The sequence below is a fragment of the Athene cunicularia genome (assembly GCF_003259725.1).
Source record: "Athene cunicularia isolate RWA chromosome 12 unlocalized genomic scaffold, athCun1 chr12_part1, whole genome shotgun sequence".
Taxonomy (NCBI): domain Eukaryota; kingdom Metazoa; phylum Chordata; class Aves; order Strigiformes; family Strigidae; genus Athene; species Athene cunicularia.
In genome coordinates this window covers 12,731,644-12,757,093 of record NW_020799116.1, presented here as the reverse complement: position 1 = coordinate 12,757,093, position 25,450 = coordinate 12,731,644, and the positions used below count along the sequence as shown (strand labels likewise).

The following is a 25,450-nucleotide window of genomic DNA, read 5'->3' as shown; positions in this document are numbered from 1 at the left end:
ATGAGCTTAGAATCAGCAGCCATTATTTCTTACTCAAAATAACATTATTGTGTTTCTACAATACCCGTGGGGTTCGGAAACTGGTTATGATCTGTTCTCACAAAATGCTACTTCAGTTCCTAGCATTTGGCTTACAATGTTAGCTGTGATCTACAGGATTTTTCTGAAAAGATGATTAACTCTCGTTCAAACAAAGGAGCATTAATGGGAACGGAGGTCTTCTGTGGGAGAAAACAAACCACGCTACGCGTCACACGGGCCTAGCAGAGCACAGCATCCTCTGGCGACCTGTTGTGGAAAAATCCTATAGAGGTTAACACAGGGAATGAACTCTCAATACAGCCCCAAATTACCCCACTGAATCCCTGAAACAGGACTCTCCCCAAAACTGCATGCTAGAAGAGAATCAGGGGGTTGTAGGAGTACATCAATACCTCTGAGAAGCCACACCATCTTTGTAATGTACTTATCTCAAGCCTCACTTTCACAGGACATTCAAAATAACCATTAAAATACATTATCACAAATTGAAACTATCTGCAGAGACATTCAAATACACTTGCCCTCCCCTGTTCTGAGCAAATGAGATAATTTTATGATTACTTCCTTGTAAACTAACTTTGAAGAGCTGTTTTGCAATTACAGTTACCCCTTGTTCATATATGTAGCTACTTTGAGGTACCCATGACTATTCTGAAGCACTATTCATGAAACAGGGTCTTGCAAGACTGAGTTTTTACTGCTGCTACCATAGAGATACAGCAAGCTTGAAAAAATAAAAACAAACCCCACTAACACCCCACAGCAGTTTTATGGTCGATGCAATGGCTCTGCTGGAGAAATTATGTTGTCAGCTCAAGTGAGTTTGACACTGGAGAGATATCAAAATGCAAGCAAAGAGAAAAGTTTCATCAACAATGTAATTATTCTTCTGGACTCAATGGAACCGCAATTATTTCACATTGAGGTGTTGTCAGTTTATGCTGCAGATAAAAACTGTTAGGTAACACTAACAGGACCTATGCAGAGATTGCTTTTCAGATGTAAAACTCTCCTGGCAGTTCTACATTTTCTAAGAAAAAATAAGGAACCAAAAAAGTACATGTCAACACTATGCATTAAACACCTACACGTTCTTCTCTTTAAAAATTACATTGCTTTTTTAGCCAGAGGCAGTTAAATATGCACTAGAAATCACATAGCAAAAAGATACCCTTCTTCCACACTTTCTCGGGGCATCTTTTTGAAGTAAGTTCAGTGCTCAGATGTGTCCTCAGGACAGCGACAGTTGTCCACCAAACAAAGCTGAGCAGAGGCGGTGGGCCCAGAGAGTTACAGGCAAACGCCTCTGCTACCACTGGGCTCGGAACAGGCGATGTGAAAAGGCATGTAAAATTTTCCCAAGCCAGCTGTCCCAGGCAGTCTGGGACTGTTCATAGCTTGTGGCTCTTGGGTAATGGAGCAAAGCTGAAATACATGATGGCTGATGAGGAGGAGGAGCTGGTTTTGACTCCCCGCTCCCATGAACTGGTGCAGCAGTTGGGCTGCTCTAGGCTGCACCAGTGGTGTGGAAGAACGGTTCTCGCCAAACACCAATGAAAAATTATTAATCTATGGTTTTTCCCCAGAACATCCCCTTTCTGTCCCCAAGATGGTACCTGCAGCAGCATGCCCTGCTGTGACACGTTCTCAGAGACCTGCAGTTTCTCTTCAAGGGGATAGTATTTTCAGTTACACGTTTGGTCTGCTCTGCTTAAGTGGTCCAGAGAGGGAGAGCACAGAGCACAGCAGGGAATTTGGCAGCCCTGTTGCACTGTCATTGGGCAGAAGGGGACAGGGGTGACCATCTCCAGATTGGGGGGGGAGAGTATTTTCCCCTCTATAAGGCACACTTCTTTCTGGGTTCCATTTATTTTTCCATCTTCCGAATCAGATTTTGCCTCTCTTCTCAACACAGAATGGAATGGAAAAGGCTAGAATTATCACAGTGAGGAGATGCCTCCCTTTCTACATCAGACATCAAAGCAGCATGCTTGGAGGCTTCAAAGAGTCCCTCGGTGACTGCAGAACTACCGCGGGGTTGCTAACTTAAAGTAATTTCTGCTTAAATGAATACATCTCTGTTATGAGACAGCCACATACAAATTTAAATGTCGTATTATCACTCCATTATGAAGATACCTGCTTCAATAATTGAAAATTTCACAAAATGAATTGATTGTTAATTATCTTTTAGCTTTCACCTATACATTCCTGTAAGGCTATTACTGTATAAGCATGAACACAAGGATGGCACTGCTTATACCTGACTAACGGTTGGTGGCATCCCTTCATTGGAAATGTACACCCTCCTCCTTAGGTAATTATGTGGAACATGATTGTGGCCTTGGGCTCTGCCTGCTCAGTGTTTTCAATTAGATTTTACTACAAAAGTACATATTAACATTAAAGGAGCATTACAATGCAGCAAATGTGATAAAACAGATCAATGTTAGATGTACCTTATGCTTCTGTTGTTTCAAGAATCATAATCACCATTAATTTATGGTCTTCTGAGGAGGATCTAATTACTCTAATCATCTCTTATTTCACCCAGAGTATGCACTTTTGCTGTTACCTAGCTTTAAATACCTGCCTTGGCAATACAGACAACCTAGACCTGCAGTTTTAGCGGTCCTACAGCCTTTTACCAGCTTGGATGAACTTGGAAGGTTCTGAGCAGTCAGATGCTCAGTGGGAGATCTCCCAGATGGGATCAAGCGCAGGAAGAAATCCCCCTTCCAGAAGAGGCCTGACTTGGGAATATGAGGCAGCACTGAAGGTAATATAATTATCCCTCAAATATCTTCATTCTTCCAGTCATTAGAGACACCTCTTCAAAGAGCACGGGTGTCTGCTCCCACATCCTGGCCAAATCCTGGGTGGTTATTTTCTGCCCAGTTTGAACCGCCCCATCTTCCCCACCTGATGCTGCCATTATTAATGTGGTTAACACAATCCTGGAGGGCTCTCTGAATACCCCAGTGGTGAGCACAGCCTGAGAACACACAGAGGACTACACACACCTGCCCACCTTAAACTGTATTTCTGAGTGCTGCTATAATCGCTACATACTGGCTGATACAATGCTTCTACCATGTAGTTTCTAAATCCATCTTTAAAATGCTTTAGGTTTCTTCTGTATGCAAGGAACTATTACTGTTATTATTGTATTCATTTCTGAAACACTCCTGGCTGAACCTTATACAAATTAGTGGTGGATAAAAATCCAGATTGATTATATAGTTCCAGAAATAAGTGAAAATCAAAGCTTTTAAAACACATTTAAATACACAGAGACATTTTCCTACCATTCGTTGTTTTCTACCCAGTGTAGAAATGCAATTACAAGAAATTTCATGGCAACACATACTAATATACCATTTTAGTCTCGCTTCGGAGAGTAGCAAAACTTCAGGAAATATTTAATGCTTTACAAAAGTGACTCAAAGTGCTTTTGCGATAGCGAGTGTCAAATCCGGTGTACAGAAATGCAGCTCCCTCCATGGAAATGCGTTTGGGTGTCCCAGAGCCAGGTTCCGTTTCTTACACAATCACTCCTCTTTTTTTTTTTTTTTTTATGTTGCTTTCTGCGAAGACCCCAGCTACGCAGCTTCGCTTTGCAACACCTCATGGCATTGCTTGCATACTCTGAGCAGAAAGAGGCACCGTTCCCCGGGCTGAGCTTGCAGCAGAGCAGCTCTGCGTGCTCCCAGCCCTGATGGACACGAGAGCCCCACGATGGCAGCAAGCCAAGTGATCGCCACAAGACTCGCACGCAGCACCTCTAGCCCACTGCCCAGGAGAAATCTGCGCCACGGGCAAGGAGGAGACAGTTTTACATCCACCTCTAATTGCTAGAGAAAGCCCAATGGAAGACAGCTCTCAGTCATGGTGGGGGATTGCGTTGAGTGCAACACAGAGCTGCTGACTGTTTTGCAGGAGGGCACTTGGGAGTCTGCACAGCTGAGAAACTGGGGTCCCCCATCTGCCCCCCACATCTTGACCCCGACAGAGCCCAGTACCCCCTCAGCACACCCACACGGACAGCTGGCCAGGGGTTGGCCCTGCAGGGACCAGCACCTTCTCCTGCACTGCAGGACAGGCTGACTCATCTGGGCATGGGGAGCCGCGCAGAAGGACAAACCCACTCTCTTCGCTTTCCATGCACAACTCTCCTGTGGCAAGCAGGAAGGTACATTTAAAGCTTGAGACAAGGCAATGAAATTATAAAACAGCCTGTCTGTTCTAGAGATATTGCCTCAGGCACATCCTGCATTGCCACAAAGTAAAACAGCTTCAAGTTTTCTTAGAAATACAACCACCATCAAGCAGTAAATCTATCTTCCACCACCTCAGAGCCGAACAGCCTTCACCCGATCCATCTCCCGCTAATGAGAGTCATGCTCGTCCTCCACAGGAGCAGGTACAACATCATGTCACAGCAGCCTCTGGATCACCAAACCAAGGAGTGAACAGTCAATCATCCCTCAGCCTCGACCGCAGAAGGGAGAGCAGGGCACTGGCAGTATCAATCTCCCATCCTTTTTGGCACCAACCAATCTAACAACTTTTTCTAAGCTTTAATTTGGCTTTCTCTTTGTGAGCCCTAAGCCATTTCCCATCATGTCAAATAGAAGTGACAAATAACCACACATCTCTCTGCTATGCTGAAGTGTCAGGGTATGGTATTTCCAGAAATCCCAGGTGTCCAGGTGGCCACTAGAATTGTTCTTCACTTTTTTTTTCTTTTTCTTTTTTTTTTTTCTTTCTTTTTCCAAATATTTTTACAGCAGCCCACTAATCAGAGGGAGATGGGGCAGGTATTCCTGATGAGGCCATCTACTCCCTGAAGAGATTAGCGTGAAGCAATCCAATCAGCAATATTATATTTGTCCAGAGCTGTACTCTCCCATAGGAGTTTTAAAAAACAGCTGCTAAAGGCCAAAAGTAAGCTAGATTCAGTAAGCAGTGGGTCTGAGTGGCTGCTTGTTTAGGGAAAAAACCTCCCACTGAAGCACCAGGGCAAGAGAAGCAATCCTGTGGCAAAAGAACAACTCCAGAACTCAAAATTCCTGTAGGACATGCTGCTTCAGTGATATGTATATAAATACTGACTTTCTATTTTAGTGTTAAATCATTAGTAGCAGTAACATGTTACAAGCCTTTTGCGCTATTTTTTGACTAGTGAAAGCATTCCTTTGCAATTGCAAGACAAAATGAATGCAGAAGGTAATAAAATATATCTTCTTGAAAACTTCACCAAGAAGTGACATGGTTTAAGATTTTTGATTAGTTCTATAGAAATTAACTGTGAAACTCTATAGATACTTAAAGGTATTCACAAGATATTTATATACTTTTACAGTAGTGCTCTTACCTCTCCTGATAAAAATATAGGCCACAAGGATCATTTTTGTAATAAAGGTTATAACCAAAAAATCCCACTATTTCATTTCTAGATTTCATAGAACACTTAGTTTTTCCCTCATTTAAAATGACATGCTATGTACTCACTGTGAATAGCACAATACTCCACAAAAGCGGACTTTATGTATACTCTGTTCTTCGAGGATCTCCAGACCTTACAGCTCCAGCCCGGAGGCCTTAACTGAAATTAAGTGAAGCTGCTTTTCAGTTCAGGCTTGTTACAGGACAACTCTAATGTCAGATCCTTACATTCCATGGTTTTCTCAGGGAGACAACATTGAGGCTGGATAAAATTAAGTACTTCAGCATCTGAACATGCCGCTCCCTAAGACAATGAAGCGATGGAAGAACTGAAAGCATATCAATGAAAGAATATTGGCGGTTAATGAGTTTTATGGAGGTACTATTACTAGAATGCTTCTTTAAACGAAAGCTACAATTCACAGCTGTCCTTGTATGAGGCCCAAATTATGGTAGATTCAAAGTCACATTCCCTGTGAGCCTCAAAGCCTGATTTTCTCCACTATCCAACAGTATAAAACTCCAACAAATGTTGCATTCAAATCCTCATAACTCCAAAATACACATATGTAGAGTTGCTATAGCAACTGTCATCTCAAGCCTTCCCAGGGGAGAAAAATAAATGAGTGTCCTACCTGGTTAATCGGTATTTGTGTTACAGGGAATTGAAGGGTAACTTAGTTTCACCAAAAAATAGAACATATACTCAAGTGCTACTGTCCTAATGTGACATTATTTAATCTGAATAAGAATTCACTTTGCATGTGCCTTCAAATTATAGTATTTATGTAACATTCAACAAAATAAGTAAAAATGTTGCTGCCAAATATACCTGACTTACCCTGTTTATTAATTTGAATAAAAAGGGTGTTAAAAAAATAGGGAAATGAGAAGGAAGGTGGAAGAGTAAATGAGATTAAGAACTTCAAATTTCATAGAGGTTGTATTACAATTAAAAAAATCCCTACAACCAAAGGTGCATGCAATCTCTATGCAAAAAGTTGACGAAAGAGAAAGACTGTATGGTCAACTTTTTCTCATTTCTCTTCATCCAGGATGAATACAGCTCCCAACCAGGAAGACCACACTGGCTGAGAAACCAGCATCACTCACTCAGAGTCGTGATTATAATTTAAAAAAAAGTCCTGAAAATAATTCAAGAAAAAAATCCCATTTGGAGAATATATTCAGGAGCATGTTGACAGTTATTACTAGCTTGTAGACATATCCAGAAATGTATTATTTTAATCTTAGCAATTACTAAATAAAAGTAATCACAGCTACGAGGCAGTAAAATCTCTGTGAAACATAAAAATATAACGATGACATATCCCTCTATATTAGTTCAATGACATAATTTGAGAAAATAAGATCTTAGGGGAATATTCAACATACACAACTACATCTGTACATAGTTAAAGAGAACAGATACAGACTTCAAACCTGTGGAGACAAGGGTTTCTTTTAATCTAATGGTTAGAGCTCTGGCAAGTTTCCAAATGGCAAGTTTCCTCCTCCCAAATCTGAAGGGCACGTGCCCAGGACGCCGTACATCTGTACGCTCCGATCAGTGATGCCATCAGTCTGAGTAAAACGCCAAACATACTTGTACAGTAACACGAAGCAGTGTCAGGGTTTGGGCAAGAGAAGCATCCAAGTGGATTCTGGCATGCCTGCTTACATAAAGCAGATTGATGTTCAGGTTTGCCATTAAAGTGATCTAATTTTTCAGTATTATATTCTAGGGATTCAGGAAATTTAATTTAAGCAACAGCATGTATATATGATAATACTAAATAACCACAGGAGAAGAAAATAGCTTGTGCTCTCATACTCCTTCATAATTAGAACTAAACATTGTTAGAGGAAAGGGAGAACACAGCGGCAAGAAAAAACCCCACCCTAACATAGGCTTATTTAACACAAACCCACCCGCAATTCCTCCTGTTTTACTAATCTCCGTGCACCACCATCAATATACCCAAATTCAATGTTTCCATGGTCTCCTACTGCATTCTTCCTGTAGAATTTTATTTATTTTTTTTTTTTTTTTTTTTAAAAAAGAAGAGATTACTTCCAAAAGCTCACTTTAAATTCGGGATGTGCTTTTTATCTTCGCTACCCTTCTAGGAGATTCTCTGGCAGAGCAGGAGAAGGTGAGGGTTGAAGGGATGAAGCCCCTCTGGGGTGGTTACAGCTTCTTTAGGCTTTGCCACCTGGCTGTGAGGAGGCTCTGCTGCAAGTCTTTGCCACCAAGTGCTGGTGAGCAGGGACCCAGGGCCAGGAACAGACTGCTGGACAGACAGCTTTACAGACAGACAGCCTAATGGACAGAGCTGCCGCCTGTTGGCTCCGTCGGAGAACGGCGAAGGCGAGTTTCTGTGTTGCTGCAGAAGGTGCTGACTGAAGGTGCCATGCAGGGGTCTGGAAAGCACACTGCTATCCGCCTGTTTTTTACTATTCACTTAATCATAAATACAACTGTGCTACACCACAAAGGTTAAAAAAATGGTAATAAGAAGTGTTGAAAAGTGGTTTTTTTCCCTAACAATAAATTGACTTCTACATGCTGGAAAAGTAAACTAGTATTTTAAGAACTCTACATATCACAATGATTTAACTGCAGATGCTTTTTCTCCTTCACTTTGCTTTAACCATAAAAGTATTGCCTCTGGAAATGAGCAATGGTATAAATTTTAAAAATATTAACATTACGAGGGACTAATAATAACAAAGCAAACTATTACAGCTACCTATGAAGTGCTGTTTCCAAGATGTGTTAGAGCATATCCCATGCTCTGCCATGCTGCTGATCTTTACAGTATCTGTAAAGAAAAAATGATAAAAATAATGCAAGAAATAAAAACATGTGACTCTGTGTCCTGGTTCAGCTAGGATAGGGTTAAGCTTCTCCAGCAGGAGGAAGGGATCTCCAGAGGGTTATTCATACCATGCTGAGGTCAGGTCCAGCGCGGCAGCGCAGGAAGCTTTCCTTTGTGGCTTTGGTCGCGGGGAGCACGCGCAGCGGGCTGGATGTGTTCACTGCGGTATTTCTCTGTATATCTTTTGTCTTGTTTACTGTTATTACTGTTTACTGTTGTTATTATTGCTATTGTTGTTGTTCAGATTGTTTATTACACTGTTGTATTAAATTTCTCCTTATTCTAACCCCAAGGTTTGTGCCCTACTTGGTCCGAGGGTGGGGGAGGGACAATGGCAACGCGGTCTCTGGTCCCGGCAGGGCCTAAACCATCACTCTGTGAAACTCGGATGCATCTCCCAGTGCTCAAGCAGGAGTGTGATGCCAGGGAAGAGTCCTCCCAGGGCAGAAGTGAACATGGCATCCCCGCACACAGGGATGGGGCACGAGGACTTGGCCTCAAACTGCTGGCCCTGACCAGCCCCGGTAATCTCCTACTGCAGTGCCTTGTCTCTGGAAATGGATTAAAATCAGAAATGGATAATCAAAGGAAAAGCAGACGAACAACCCGCCAAGGGGCTTCAGGGACTAATTACTCTCCAGTGCAGGGCTGTGTGGGGCAGGGTGACAGGGTTCCCACACCATCTGCATCCCTTCCCATCCTTTCACTTCGGTACTCTAAAATTTTGACTCAATTTGGTTTATTGATTTAGCCGTGCCTCGCCTGACCTTACAGAGCAATCTGTGCTCTTTTCAAGTGCCACTTCATATTGACTCTGCCGTGGAGCTATGACTCCTATAATTGGTTTAACAGCTCTTTGAGGCCACTTTGTTTCTGATAAGATACCCACACATCTGCAGAGAATTTAAAATGGATTTGTTGTCAAAAACAATTACACCAGGAGTGTAAAAGCAGTGTTTCATCCCTACAGTCCTCTCCAAATATTCAGGTTAACACGCTGAGCATCCCCAAGGCAGGAGCTGGGCAGCCGGTGAGGATGGATATCGTCCTGTCCACAGCCCCAGAAACCCACTGACCCTTCAGCTGATGACCATTTTGATCATTAGGAGCTGCTCAGAGTTGGACAGTAAGTGACTCCCTCTTCTCTATGGGGACTCCTCTCTGTGTTTAGTGGCTTTCTACCAAATACATGCTACAGGTTCTTTCTCAGCAAAAGACATGGCATGATTCCAACCCTCAGTACTGTGTCCTGGTCCTCAAAGGTTACCTCAGTATTTTAGAATATATATGAATGGCTATAGGAAAACACACAAAAAAAACCCACCCCAAAACACAACCCCCAAAATCTAGACAACAGCAGCGATTCCCAGGTATGGAGCAACGGCTATGTGACCGCTGCATCAAAGCCAAAGAAACTCAAAGAAGGGTAAAATGTGGTAAGGACAACGATATTTCACGCCCACTAGGAAAGGACATGCTGCATTACCAAACTAAGCCTATAAATTATAACTGCACATGTGTTTTCTGAATTTTTAGATAGTAGACACAGAAAGTGGCTGAGTAAATGCAAGCTGTAAAAAGGTCAGGAATCCGTTTTTTCCATGTGCCGCCTCCAGTACACCTGATGTTTTATCTCCATCCTGTAGCACAAACTCTGATATCTGGCCTTCCTCAAACCATACCGCCTCGCTCCAGTCTGCTGCAAATGCTATTACTTGAATTATTTGCCTTTTATGTATTACTTGTAGCATACTTCTAGTTCTTTTTGTTGTTGTTGTTGTTATTTTCTACACTGAACAAGGCAGGTATTTTCAATATGCTTTCCACCAAACAACATTATGCTTGTATTTATTGATAAAATAAAATATATCCGTATGATGGAAATCACAACATTGTATATAACACCATTTTTCAGTTTAAAATATTGCATTGCATGAGATTTTCAGCAGGTGCAATTTCCATTTCAGCAAAGACCTGTGTGGCTAAGCTTAAGCACAATATTTTCCAGAGAAAATATCTGACAGGAAATCACTAGCAATCACCAAAAAGTACAATCCCCTCACCCTCACTCAAAAAAAAGAGAGACAGAAAAGAAAGCAAGGCAGCCAAGCAACTGCAGCTCGATATCTGTGTAGGGAGAGAAACCCCAGCAGTCAGGCCACAGGTACAGCCCTCGGATTTGGCAGAGCACAGGGCTCCAACGTGCTGCGGCCAACATCTGCCAGCGCCATGGGCTGGGGGAGCTGGGCAGCCCCTCTCGAGGGGCGGCATGTAAACACATTCATGCACGTTACAGGTGTGCCCATTGCACAGGTATGACCACACCAGGTGGTTTGTTGGACAAAACCTAGCGGCTTTCCATCCGAGGAACCGCAAGAAGCCCCAGCAGCAGGTGAGGAGCTTGGGCTGGGACGGCTGATATGGAAGTCCCCTGTCCACAGCGTCCCCTCAGCGGGGCTGCACCAAGCAGAAGCAGCCGGTGCCACCGGCTCTGCGTCACAGCACGGGGCCTTCCCCGGGCTGGAGCACAGCCAAGCGGAGGGCCATCTCCTTTGCCCAGTAACCTCTCCTGTGCTCAGTGCGAAATCAAGCTAATCATCAACTCTTTTGCTGTCCTGCATGAATTTGTACAAGAATCTTATGCTTTCAAAGAAGTACAGAGTAATGCAGCTCTATGACTACACGGAAACCTAGAGCTTTTGCCTCTAAGTGATTTTGAAAGCTGACAGCAGCCTTTGACATTTTCCGGGTCTTTCTATCATTGGTTAAATCTTTGCAGACAACCGTTTAAAGCACTTCACCCTGGTCACCTGCAGACCGAAAGCATTCCCGAGCAGGCAGCACAAAAGCTGCGCTGTACTCCCTGCATCACACCAGAGCTACCAATGGGCCCAGCTGTGTTTAAAGCCGCTTACACTGTTTCTTATCTCTCCCCCGAAAGAGAGAGCAGAGGTTTCTGAAGCATTTGTAAGAGTTGCAGACCTTCTTAATTCCCTTCAGGGATGCAATGGCTGCCTGTAAAGCCCATGGTGGAGGGGAGATGATACTTGAAAACTGAGCCTCTGCTTCCTCCTGCATGATCCCCTCTTCCACTGGCAAACTGAGACCAAAACAACACAAATCTCTGGACAACCAACCTTCTGACTGCAAAGAACAAAGCTCTGGTGCAGGCACCTTCCTATGGAAGAGACTTGTAGCCAAAGCATGGACCTGCCCGAGCAATACTACTGTCTTCCTGCAATTTTATTTCAATAACCTGTAAGTTTAACAACTGCAAATTTGGAAATTATATCTCTGGTGCAAAATGAGGTATGTTAGCTGGGATCTGAAATTTGGTCACTCATTTAAAAGATGCAAAAATTTTATCCACAGCAGTGAGCTTGCCCAAGTCTTGTGTTGTGTCATGTCTTGTTTCGCACTGACATAGCGCTGAGGGATCTGGTGTAGTTGGGAACTGTCAGTGTGAGGTTAATGGTTGGACTAGATGGTCTTCAAGGCCTTTTCCAACCTAAATGATTCTGTGAAAGAATAAATGTTAAATGAAGATAAAGGCCAAAAAAAAGGAGCAAGAAGCCAAAGGTCTTTGCTGCACAGGGAAGGTTGGTTTCAGTAAGTTGGGATAACTGACAGTATGCCACTAAATCCATGCAGTATCTGTGGGAGAGCATTTGAGGTTAGTGATGCCTGGATTCAGCTGGAGTATACCACAGGTGAGGAGACACAGTTGTGGTTTCCTCCAGGCCGGGGAAGTAGATAGGGTCAAGGCTGCAGACGGTAAAACAGTCTGACAGCAGCTCAGGACAGCCCGATATTCTAATTTCTCCCTAAATGCTAGGCTTGCAGGTACTTGCCAAACCACTCTGAAATTACAGCTATCTCCAAACAAGACTGAGAGAGAAGTAAAACCAGATCTCTGTCACTGAGCACAACCTGAAGCCACTTGGGCAGCAGCAGGAAGGTGTCACAGGGGCCCGAGACTCGGGGTAGTTGGCATTGCAATGCTTAGTCACAGCTTGATTCAGCCCTATGCATTGTAACAGTAGATCCGTTTTCCAACTCTTGAATACTTTTTTACTCAAAACACACAGAACAACCAAGGCTCTCTCTCCCTTTTTAAATACTTTAAGTGCAAATCTGCAGATTTTTTCTTGCTAATAGACCTTCCAACAACGTTTTGGACAAGGAATTGTATTGTCCGCTGGCTGTTTATTATAGCCTGCTTTCTCCAATAAATCCTCAGCAATAAATACAATGAGAAGAAGTGACTTTCTCCTCGCTCTTTTGTGTGAGACAGAGGAGAGGCTGTTAATGCTTGTACCTAAACCATCACAGCGTCAGCTGCAACACGCTGGGTTGGGATCCCAGCTAACTGCTGGTCCCAGCAGAGCTGATTTGATATATTTACAAAGAGCACTTTAAACCTGATTTCTGTTGGCAGCAAAGCCCAAAGCTGACCAAGTTCTTCATCTCTTCACACAGAAGCCTGCTCTGATTGCCAGGGCATATTTCCCCAAGCTGCTGGTGCATGAGCAGCTGTGAGCATGGGGTGGAGGTGATGTGCACTTGAGCCCTGCGACAGACACACCGCACACTCCTCTGCAGCATCTGAAGTCTCTCAAAGCCAACGGGAATCTTTTAATTGAGTCTGATGGCACTTTGCAATAATTCATTTTTCCATCAATCCAGCTAATGGATTAATTAGATCTTCATGTTTGGATGCTTTTTCTTAAGTCACATAAGTGTAACATTTTGGACTGCCTTTTGGTGAACGAACTCCACGGGCTTACATGGACCTCACTTATGAAGAGAAGCATCCTGGCATTCACTCCAGAACTCTGGTTATACCCTTGCCATGAGCTATAGGGTAATTCTACTTGGGCTAGTTTAAAAATAACCCATGGAGAATGCAGTGTCAGTCCAGTCTCAGAGCTGGAGCTCAGGACAATTTACCTTGCACTGTAAATGTGCCCTAAGGCTGCTATTTGTGAAGCAGAGCACTCATCAGACCACACACTGCCCTCGGTGCTGAACTCCAGAAGCACAGGAGTCTAGCTGACTGTTTTTTGACGGGTTTTTTTGCTTACATCTTGTATGCAAAATGATTTAGTTGAGAGATGCCTCTTTCTAGACAATATGACAGCTAATTCCCACTTACCCTACCGAAAAGATACAATCGAAATGGATGCAACAATAAAACTAATGGCTGATATGATTGCTATTGATCATTTGCCAGTTTATCAAATGAATAGCCCACCAGCTAAATGGGGAAGGAAAACAGCACTATGTATTGCACATGTCTCAGTAATGAGCTAACTGGATAGCTCATTTTGAAATCTGTGTAAAGCTGAACATCAGTACGTAGTTTATAACTGCAATGAATCCTGATACATCAGATGATGCATGTCTGTTCGTTCCCACCTACCTTTTCGGCTGACTGGGCAGTGCCAAAAAATATTGGAATGAAGGCAAGCCATACTATACAGGTAGTGTACATAGTGAATCCAATGGGTTTAGCTTCATTAAAATTCTCTGGGACACCCCGAGTCTTGATGGCATACACAGTACACGTAACCATTAGAAGAATGCTATAACCCAAGGAACAAATGATTTGTAGATCCGTAATATCACATTTGAGAACGCCTCTGGCTTGATCAGGGTTCATAGTTTTCTGCTCATCGTAATCTATGATTATGTTGGGTGGGTCAACTGCAAACCAAATAAAGACACCTAAAAGCTGAACAGATATCAAACTCGATGTGATCGCCAGCTGTGATGTGGGGCTTATAAGCCTAGGTGCAGTCACTGACTTTTTGCCCTGTTCAAATATGCGGTAGATGCGGTTTGTTTTAGTTAACAGGGCTGCATAGCTGATGCACATCCCCAGGCCCAAGAAGATACGCCGGAAGGAGCACACTGCAACATTTGGTTTGGCGATCATCAGAAACGTGATTATGTAGCACAGAAATATCCCTGTTAACAGGACGTAGCTGAGTTCCCTCCCAGAAGCCCGGACAATTGGAGTGTCGTTATATCTGATGAACGTTGCCATGACAAAAATGGTGGCAATAATTCCCAGCATAGCCAAGAAGACAGGTATCACAGCCCAGGGTGAGTGCCACTCCAGTTTGACGATGGGTATCGAACGGCAGCCCGTTCGGTTCTCGTTGGGCCGCTCGTTGTAGGAGCAGAGCAGGCAAGTCACCTCGTCAGCCTGGTACTGGTAGCCATCGCAGAGCTCGCAGTGCCAGCAGCACGGCATCCCCTTCACCATCTTCTTCCTCTCGCCTGGCTTGCAAGGCAGGCTGCAGACCGAGGACGGGACTTCACGCACTCCTTTACCCCACTGCATTTCATCGATCTACAAGACATGTGAAATAGAAAGAGGCTGGTTATTTAGACATTACTGTCAGACAACCAGGGTGGGAACAGAAAGGGGGAGGACCAAGGGGGAACCTGCAACAGGAAAAATGAAATGGATAAACTTTATATGTGGCAGACTCCTGGAAAAGCACCAGGAACCATACATGCTAGTGTCTTTGCATAAGACTCTAATACATGACTGTATTTATTGCCTTCATTTTTCATTTTTATTAGTAGTTAATTCTGGTGGAATGACACACAACATCAGATAAAACAACAGAGCGTAAACCACTTGTTTCATGAAAATTAGTAAGAACACTGCAATGGTCTGAGGAAAGGCAGGAGTTACATTCACAAAACTGCTTTCCATGAATCTAGAGCTTGGGGCTTCTTATCAAGACCAGAACAAGAGATCTTCCTTCTTGGAACTATTACTGACCAGGTTAACATTTAAAATCAGGTGGAAATGTGTCTTATATAGGGCATGGAATCAGTGAGCACGTGGCAAGATCTGCAATATGAGCCATGTAAGAAATATGAAGGACAAAGAAAATGAAAAATGCAATAATCAGATAGTATTTAATTTCAAAGTCACATTACGCTTTGAAATACCATACGTGCTTCTGGGAATGCAAATTATAAATTATTATATTAAATAAATGGAGAGCCTCACTTGTTCTGCAGTGTTAATAACCCTAAACTCCAAAATATGCACACAAAAGATCCCAAGTACTGCAGCAAATTAGACTCACAAATCATTTCAAAATATTCCAGACTAAAGCTACTCACCAGGTTCCAAGAACAAGGGAGGTTTAGCTTTGGAGCTGCCTGAAATAGTCTGGACTGGAACCACTGGGAAGGTCCTGACATTCCCAGCACCAATTCACTGCACCAGCAAAATTTCAGTGGCTCCAATATCTGCTCTGTGTGTTTGTACACATGGCTTTTCCAAATATAAAACCTGATCTCCTGGCATAGATGTGAATAACTGTTACTAAAAACAAAATTTCAGCTTTTGTTAGGTTACTTAAATGCTTACAATCTCTGCTATTTTCCCTACAAATAAAAATTTCAAAGCTGAGTTTCTTGAATCAGCTGTCTTGACTATTAATGTATACAGGAAGATTGGGGTTTGCAAGTCTTAAATTGAAGGATTAAGTTGCACTTTCCTAATTTAATTCAAAATAGATCCTGTATCATCTTCATTTCATATATTAAAAGAAAAAATAATCCAAACCTGTAGTCACACACTGCTCAAGTACTATACTACCAAGAGTCTCTGCTGTGAATGTTGTAAAAATAATCCCTCAATAACAGATATTCTAAAGTTCTGCCACTGTTTGAGAAACTTCATTAACATTCAATGTTCACCATTTATTCTGGGGAAAAAAAAAAAATATCCACAAGCTCTTCTTGCATATGGTGCTGAGCTGAAGGTATGTAGCTTACAGAAGCCAAAGGAGCACTGATGATGAAGAATACCAAGACTCATTTAATTGCACTGGTAGATGGTAGTTTGGTCTTACTGGAGGCTCTTACAAGGAGTCAGTCAATTAATTAATTTCTATGCCCAACTCCATCACTGATCCAATTATTAAAGACTAACAAGTTCTTTACAAACCTGGAATTGAGTTTCCAGGTTGTACTCATCCCTCACAAGGGAGCTGGAGTAAGATGGCAAGTGTCCGTGTCACTCGCTGCAGAGGCATGACAAATGATGTTAGCCAGGAGGAGAACCAAGGAGATGGTGAGTAAAGGACTGAGATTTCTGACCCATAAAGCAGGTGTGAAAAATTTAATGACAATTCCTTAAGAAAACCAGCTGACTGACAAGTTGCCTCTTCTTTTACTCTGCTGAATCACTGATTTGTATCTTGCCCTTTTAAAAGGTAGACCGAGACAGAGTAACCATAACTTACCTGGGTTGCACGGCTAGGAAGTGAGACACTTCGATCTAGTCCGGAGCCTCTATTTTCTATCACAACTATTAAACACAGAAGTTACTTGATGCCCTTTTTACAGCATGTGTTGATATGAAATGGGAAAGGCATCCTAACCGCATGGATTTTGACCCAGTCTGCAGTGATGAAAGGATTTTCACCAATTTTCTGCAGGCTAATATCTCACAGAACCACAGAATTATTAATGTGTTATCATATCTCCACCCTCCCCTTATGACTACAAAGGATGAATTTCCATATTCTCAAATGTATTCCATGGCATTGCTGGGCAGTTGGGACAGCCTAAAGGTACTTTATTCTGTGCAGATACTGTTTCTGAAGAGATAAATAGAAGATCAGAGAAAATTATGGAAAGTCCCTTTTCTGGTCTCCTGGGATGACACCATGATAACTGTGTATCACTGGCCTTAGAAAGATTTGCAGCGCTCTGCTGCTTCTGGCAAGAAAATTAATGATGAAAACTGCCTGTCAGGTAAACCACCTGGCACTGGAGCCTGGCACTGGGAGATGAGAATCTGAGTCAAACGAGAAACACTCTCCCCACACGGAAAAGAGTATTTTTGAAAAAAAATTGTATTTGAAATAAATTATTGTTTCTTAACTCCTTCAGAAATGCAAACAAAAGCAATAAAATGTTCACCCATGTATTTGGCTGCTTTAGGATTGAGTAATTGTTCCTGATGCACTTTTTTTTTCCATCCCCTTTTTCCCCCTCCTTCCTTCTTCCAGCTTTTACTGTAGTTTCCTTGAAATGATTTTGCTTTTGAAAACCTGAATCTAAACAAGACTTCTATTGTGGTAAGTAATTGCTATATTCAGACATTTCTTGAATTTAGTTAAATCTAAACCTGCTTCTATTCAATATCTTTTCCCCAGTATTTTTAGTTGCTATGGACTGGAAACCTCTTAGAGATCTTCCTAAATTCAGTTTCAGGACTAGGATCATAAAATCCTGATAAAACAGCAAGGATAACTTTTGTCCACAACTACAGTAAGAGGGCCTTCAACAAAAACAGAATAGTGGAGCATTTCATTCAGGAGCAGGAGCCGCAGGGCTGGTTTGGTCGCTTCTGTCTTAATGTGTCTGTGGGACGTGGCCACGGCGCAGCCCACTGCCGCCTCCTGCCCGAGCTCTCGCGGATGGCGAACGGGCAGTGGGAACGTCTGAGCAGCGTTCGGGGATGCAAACCAGAGAAAACAGAGCTACAGGCTGCCATGGCAAGTCTAAACTTCTTGCACATTACTTCCTATTTTTAAAGGAGAGATGCGACAGAAGAAAAATCACTGTGAGGGTAATGATTTCCAAGACCGTTGTTTCAATGTGCAATGAACCTTACCTGCCAGGATTCAAAACTAAACCATACCTATTAAAAACAGAGATGACAAGATTAACTAGAGCAATGGCAGATCCAGCACTCAGGAGGTTCATGCTTTTTTGCTGACCCTGCCCCCAGGCCAGTTTGATCAAGATGGTCAAGGCACTTAATGTATTTTTTACTTCCATTCCCCACCTCTAAGCTGGAGGTACTGTCAATTATATTTATAACAAAGACCTATAAAAACCTCTAAGATCCATGGAGAAGTGCTATATACTTACAAATCCGACATTTCTATAAGCAAACATAACAAACTCTTATCCCATAATCAAAAAGTGATTATCTGAAAATGCTAATCATCATCTAGAAAGCAGTAAGTAAACAATTTCATAAATCATGACAGAGTATTCCTGCAATTAATAAAATCTCTGCTTTTTAAAAAAAATGTAGAACCTTCCATTGAAGTCATATATAGAGATAGCACACAGAGTATTAGGGAACTTATTTTTCCCAAACCGATACTGCTTACAGATGTAGTCAGATGTACCCACACCTATCCAACAATTTTGCATCTGGACTTAGCACTTGACCAAGTCAGTACTGAGGGGGACAAAGGGCTCCTCTGTTACAATAGATTTTGGAAGGATGCGAAACCTAGACTGCACTCGATGCTGTAGACACATGTTGCATGTCATCAAAAATCACGTATCTACCCATCCACTTACCATCTTCTTAACTGGCACACTTTCAACAGTCCAATGTGCAGACTGATGCTATTATAGTTCATCCACTGATGATTTGATCTGATAAATGGGAATCCCCCACCCCCCAACTGGTTCACTGTAGGACACTCAAAACAACTGATGAAAAAAAGAACTTCAAAACTGGCTGTGTTTCATTGTACTTGGATCCAGTAGAGCTGCTATGTTACAGCAGGGCACTGTGTCTTGCCCTGCCACCATAGTACAGAGGAAAAAACCCCAAACCCAAAAGCGAATAAACAAACAAGACCACAAAAAAGAAAAAAAAAAAGCGCCCCCCTCCCAGATCCAGTGCCTTCCCCACAACCACAGGGCAATGTAGCATCTGTCTTAGCTAGGGGTTAACTCTCGTTTTTTCCCCCAGGCTCTCTCAACTCATACATATCACACAGTTCATAGATGCCTTGAGCTAGAGGGATGGGTTCCACTCCCAATATAAATTCTCATTATGTTCACTACAGAACAAACATTAACAAGAAATGCTTAGTCTGTCTCATAAGGCCTAACATAATTGTTCATTTTAATGAATAAAGTAACTCAATATATGTGTATAATTTAAACATTGCTGCTTCCTTTCTCACCACCACAAACGTTTCTGTAATAAGCTAGTTGTTCTGAACTAAATGGTTTCATGCAATGTTTGATTAAAATAAAAATCAGTACAAAAATAATTACATTAGTGATAATTAACCTACTCGGGGAAAAAAATAGCCATGTTCCCCGATACAACTTTCATAACAACTGTGCCATTAATTTCACAGACACATTAGAAAACAATTGTGGAGGAATGTGCTCAGATTTATTGCCACCTTACAGATTGCTTTCAGACTCCAGTTACTAAGTCAGCAGTTCAAACAGTTTTTGTATATTCAACTTTACAGATAGCAATATTTGCATGACTTAGCTCTTAGGGCTTAGCTATTAATGTCTTGTAATTAGTTTCTAAATCCAGGGCTTTAACATGATAATGGTTTTAAGCTAAGAATGTGTCAATAACACACAGTCAACAGAGCCTTCTGCAAAATATCAACTAAAATCCCTTAAATAGATAACAGCAATGATAAACCAAACTACCAGTGAAGGATGCAAAAGCTACTTCAATGACTTGCCCAGACACTCCAAATAAGGTGTTTCACCTCACACTGTAACGGATTTTAATTTTACTGCCTGCAGGAGACTGACAGAAAAGCCTTGAAATGAGCGTGGAGCTTGCAAAGTGACGGAGGAAAAAAATCCCAATAGTTTTTGCTTGTGATGTATAAATCACCACATTCTAAGCTGTGCAGGCTTAATGCATTTCCAGAATAGCTCAAAAAAATCCCCAGAAACTATAAAACTGCTGTTTAAACAGAATGACTGTGTTGGCAGCGGCAGGGCACCAGCTCCGGGAAGCCGGTGCATCCCCTCCCTGCGGGGACCATCACCGCGGTCCCACCACAGCCCCTCCGCAGGACTCGGCTTGGGAGTCATCCTCCCAGCCTGGGTTAAGAGGATCCTCTCAGTTACACCAGCCCAGTTACACGCTGGCACCCCAAAATGACGTAAAGACTGAGCTCGGGTCCTGCCTCTTCATTTTTCTCCTGTTTTCTTGGTTTAAATCAAAGTCAAAATCCAGCTACTTCAAAGCAGCTTTTAACATCTGCGCAGGGCACAAGTAGGACACGTTAACCAGCAGCCCCCAAACCCCAGAGGTAACAGTGTCTAAACTTGATCCCCAGCTGCCGTAGGAGCAACTCTGCTGGGATGGGGGTGCAGAGCCCGGGCATCCCTGCTGCCTACAGAGCATCTGAAACCTGGTCTGGAGCTCTGCGGCTCACCCCTGCCTCGGGACAGCTTTCTTCCCCCCATCTTCGCTCCCCCCCCCCTCGATGTGCTGTTCCACGGGAACACTTCATCAGTGAGACAGAGCATGAGCCCAGCCTCCCTCCTGAGGCCAGAGACCGCGCAGTTTGTGTTAGCAAGTGTCTGTAGGTGTCTTGGGACACTTCAAAAGAAAGCTACTTCAGAGGAAAAGCAAAAATCTCCCAAGTTTTCCTGTTCTGCTGCATTAATTATCTTAAACCACTGCAATCTATCTTCCTTATAAGCAGAAGTTAAATGTCCTTTTTTTTTTTTTTTTTTCCCCTACTGGTTTCACCTACTGCTGCCCTTCTTGTTTCTGTTGCAGGAACGGTGTCCTGTCCATAAACGCACAAAGGACAAGCAAATCACAACTTTCTAATTGGAGGTGATGAAAACTTACCCCTTCACAAAGCCAAAAACCCTACAGTTTTTCATTATCAGCACAAATCAGAAACATTGTCAAGAAATCATGACAACATTCCCATAGTGCCAGACCTGCTGATTCAGACACCTATTAATGAGCAAAATGCCCCAGGATCGGTCTCACCCAGGAACCCCACAGTTCCAGTTTCTTCCTCTCATTAATGCTGTGACAGCTCCTGGGAAGCCCCAGCATGGGCTGTGTGACACGTGGAAAACAGCTTTCCTTAAAGCTTTTGGAAGACACGGGCCTGGCTCCCACGTTACTGCTGTGCAAGGAGTGCGGGGCAGCTCGGCAGGGGGAAGCCCGGTACCCCGGGCAGCGCTGGGGGATGCGGGCATGCCATCAGACCTGCCTGGGGGTGCTGGGTTCGCATCCTAGTGCCTTCGGGGCTGACGCACCAGTTTTTCACTGGGTAACTGGCGGAGGCTTAAAAGGAAAGACTGGAGATCAGTCGTCTACCTGTATTTTTCTCTAGTAAGAAAACTCTAATTTCATTTAACACCTTTAATACCTGCAGGTGCACTGGGGAGAGGCTCCCTCCCACCCCACTCTTCTCACACTTGAACGTTCAGCCGCGTGTTACCTGTCATGGATAAAAATTCCCCTGGCACCGGTTCTTGCCACCTAGAGTAAAGGCCAGTTGGTATTCGGGTACAGGTATAGAACTCTGCATAGTATCTGCATTACATTTTATTCAACAAATTAAATTAATTATGATTTAAATTTCAGCATCACTTCTGCAATTCCTTTTTGGTGATCTCATAATAAGCAGTTCTTAACCTACATGTAAGCCTCATTTATTTTTCTCTTCCCTTTCCTGATGTTACTTTTTCTTTCATTTAATATTTGTCATCACTTTCTACCAATCTTACCTGCTTTAAGGACACCAGAAGCAGGTTACACCGAGCACTTGTAATAGAATCTTTAATGAGATCCAAAGGCTATTTGTTCTACATTAAACCAGGGACATTTTTAGCGCAACAGCGATGTAGGGGAAAATGCTTAATCTACAATGTTTGCAAAAATGCTTATTATCATACATTTCTATTGACACACAATAAAACTGAAAATTAATTATTTTAATGCTTTTACATCTGACTACAGCTTCATGTTGTCTTCTCACTAATGGAAGGGGATGGACCATGCATCTTCACTATTCATCCTACATCCCCTGCATAGTTTTTTTTAATTAAAAAAGACCATCTACTTCCAAACGTGCATTTATAATACACAATCCTTATCTGTTTAAACTCATAGGTTAGAGCAAATCTATCTTCTGAAAGCAGAGGGAATCCAAGAAAATTTTTCATCCTTAAGTGGCTTAGAATTAGAGGATCCGTCATCAGCCCCAAGCCAAGGACCCAACGACAGAGCGTTCAGGGGTTTGTGCTGCTGCCCTTTGTGCTGTGCCCAGCATTTCACGCCCAGCACCTCTCATTGTCAAAAGAGAATCCAGACTAATAGTCATCTTCCATATTTCACAAAATAGACTAAGCTCATAGTGCTCTTAATATTTTACATGCAGAAAATAACATCTCCTCCATGGGGAGCAACACTGCCATTCTTACATGCTGGGCTTAAATTCAGAATATCATGTATTCATTTGAAAATTAATAGAACCAGCCCTTGCTGTCTATTACTGTTCATTCTGCTGCAGTTGCTTTTTTCCCCTCAACCAACGACAGTTTTAGGGGAATGTTTGGTCTTCACGCCTTTTCTTTCAATTCTTCCTATAACCTAGCACAGTGCAAACCTGTGTAGCATAAATTACCTGATATTTTTGCTTTTTTTGAAGGGTGCTCTAAAGGCATCCATTGTTGGGGGGAGGAGCAAAGCAAAGGCTATTGCATGGCATTAAGGGGGTATTTACACATCAGATTTCAGCTTCATAGGAGGAAGTGACAGCTCACTGTGGGGCCAGACTGGAATGCCTTAATCAGTGACACTCCCCCTGATTCCCACTGGAGCTTCTCCTTAGTGCGAAATGAGGCATCAGTGTTTAATTATACTACAGATCACCTTGAAATCACCAGCAGGTTACTCAAGGGACACAGATACGAGGGAGAATTTATCCTAAAAAATGCTAACTAATGTGGTGCAGGGATAATGAAAAATAATAATCTCTTTTAAGTTCAGCTACTGATTCATACTGTATGGACCACAGACACGTCATCTGCCAATGCTGAAGTTTGTCACTGTCAGAAGCCCTGCAAATCCATTCATCAGGTGCCTTACCTGACTCCCAGGAAGCTTCAGTTCTTTCCTGGCTCAATTCCCACATTTCTGTCAGCCCCCCGAGCCAGGACCACACTGACTAGGATGCTCCAGGAGACTTGTCAAAGGAACTCTCTTTCAAGTACATGGAAAGGGGAATTTTTCAAAGTCCTCTAGCTTGGCCTGATGAAGATGGATTTTAATGGCCGTAACCAAAGGCAGCTCCTTGCCATGAAGGTCTGCACCCATCCTCGATTCAGACCAGCACTTCTGCATTACTCAGAAAAATTGTACTTTTCTAAATCGACTCTCAGAAACAGGTAGGTATTTTTGACATCTTTTGCAAATGTTTCAAAAAATATTCCTCTCAGATGTCTGTAGAGAGAAAAGATCAATGATTGAAGATTGGCAGTGACAGACAGAACTGAAAGCATCAGACATTTTTTACTAATAAGTGATACAATAGCCTTCACTCACAGCAGTGTCTGAGAGCTGATTATACAAGCAAGATGATGAGCACTGAGCCTCAGCAGCCGTAAGGCATAAAGGTATGCAAAATAAGCAGCACTCAAAGTAAGAGCTATGCAGAAACACTTTTTACACATACTGTTTTGGTTCACCTTTACAAACAAACTTGCTAAGTCAGGACTCTTTGATTCAATATACAGAGCTAAATATTCTAGGAGAGGATCACCCTCCATCATTTGATATTTATATTAGTTTAAATATACAATTTAGCTAATGGGCCAAATGAGAATCCTTAAAGAAAAAAAAAAAATCAAGTTAACCATGTTGTGCTGACAGCAAGGTATGTATGTGCTTTACTCAGGAGGACACAAAAACCTGCAGTCTCAAGGCTGAGATCCTGCCCTTCCCCTCTTAAGTGACATTTTATCCACAGAACGCCCCTTAGCGCCAGATGCAGAGTTACTCCAACCCTTCACATCTGAGTCTTCAGAAAAGAGAAATGTGCCATAGGGGCACTAGCACACAGTCCCGCACGCTGCCCTCACTTGTAACCCAGGCTTCCAGAAACCGTAAACGTCGGAAAAGAGCGAAACACCACAAACTGCTGAGACTTACTCAAACTTCTGTGAAGGGACACTCAGAGACTGACACATTTCTGGCTCTGAATCCAGTCCTCAGGGCTGAACTGAGCTCAGTAACTCACCAAACTAACCTGAATCTCATTACCATCAGCCTTGTCACAGAACCGCATCAAACTTCACGTGCATCAGCCTCGTTTGGGAGCTCACGTCACACAGCATTTACAGCATGAAGGAGATGTGAGCAATGCCCACTGCACACTCACGGCCAGAGTTCATTTTACTTCTTTAAAATGATCAATCTGCCAGCTACAGATTTCTTAGAAAAACTAATTGTAGGATGAGGGTCAAAACCAGTGACATCTTGACACAGATTATACTCCTGAAGAGAAGTGGGTATGTTTCTTCCTGATTAACAACTGCACAAACTCTGAGTATGAATTAGGATTTTGACTCAAGAGGTATTTAAAGCAGACGTGTGTACATACAGTCACAGGAATTTATGCAAAGCATTCCATTAAACAATATTAAGCTCTTTTAAAAAGCTGTATGTTTTTAGCAGATGGGACCAGGAGCAGGGTGGTTGTGCCATTTGGCAAAGCTCTGAGGTGTCGTCACTGGCAGAACTCAAAAGCCACGATTTCAGCCTGTAAAAATGTCCTCTCATCACACTGCTCATAACCTTTTGCCAACTCCTGATGTTTCTCTTGTCATATGTAAGGAGATAAAATTCTGCTTAATTAAAGGAGCAATTTACAGCTTGTCTGGCTGCTAACTAGGACAATGAAAGCAGACCTATGGCAATAGTAGCCTGGACACCCCTCAAGCATTTATTGCTTTTTGGCATAAGCTAGCTTGTCCTTTGGAGTCACGATCTTCAGTAAAACACAGATGAAAATGAAGCCTGGCATGTCTGATGAACAAGAACTGTCTGCAGTGAGGAACACTGCTCCTTCACACCAGCAACAGGATCTCCACAGGAGTGGTCAGATCACAACGGGATTCACAGACACTGTGATGCAAAACAAAAATGGAAAAGATGAAAGATTTCCTTTCAAAGTGAGGTGGCCCAGTTGTGTACTTACGTAAGAAAAAACTGTTCAGTATTTTACTATTTACTACTCTGGTGGAAAAAGCATTAACAATGTTCATCT

The 25,450-nt window shown here is 42.6% G+C and overlaps 1 protein-coding gene across 3 annotated transcripts in view; it reads right to left on the bottom strand.

Annotated features, from left to right (window-relative positions):
• GRM7 (glutamate metabotropic receptor 7) overlaps nt 1-25,450 on the bottom strand; it is a 206,532-nt gene that overhangs the window by 55,723 nt on the left and 125,359 nt on the right. For all 3 annotated transcript variants that reach the window (XM_026857425.1, XM_026857424.1, XM_026857426.1), the window contains exon 7: nt 13,795-14,730. In XM_026857425.1, coding sequence (XP_026713226.1) covers nt 13,795-14,730 — 936 coding nt within the window. The remainder of the gene's footprint in view (nt 1-13,794; nt 14,731-25,450) is intronic.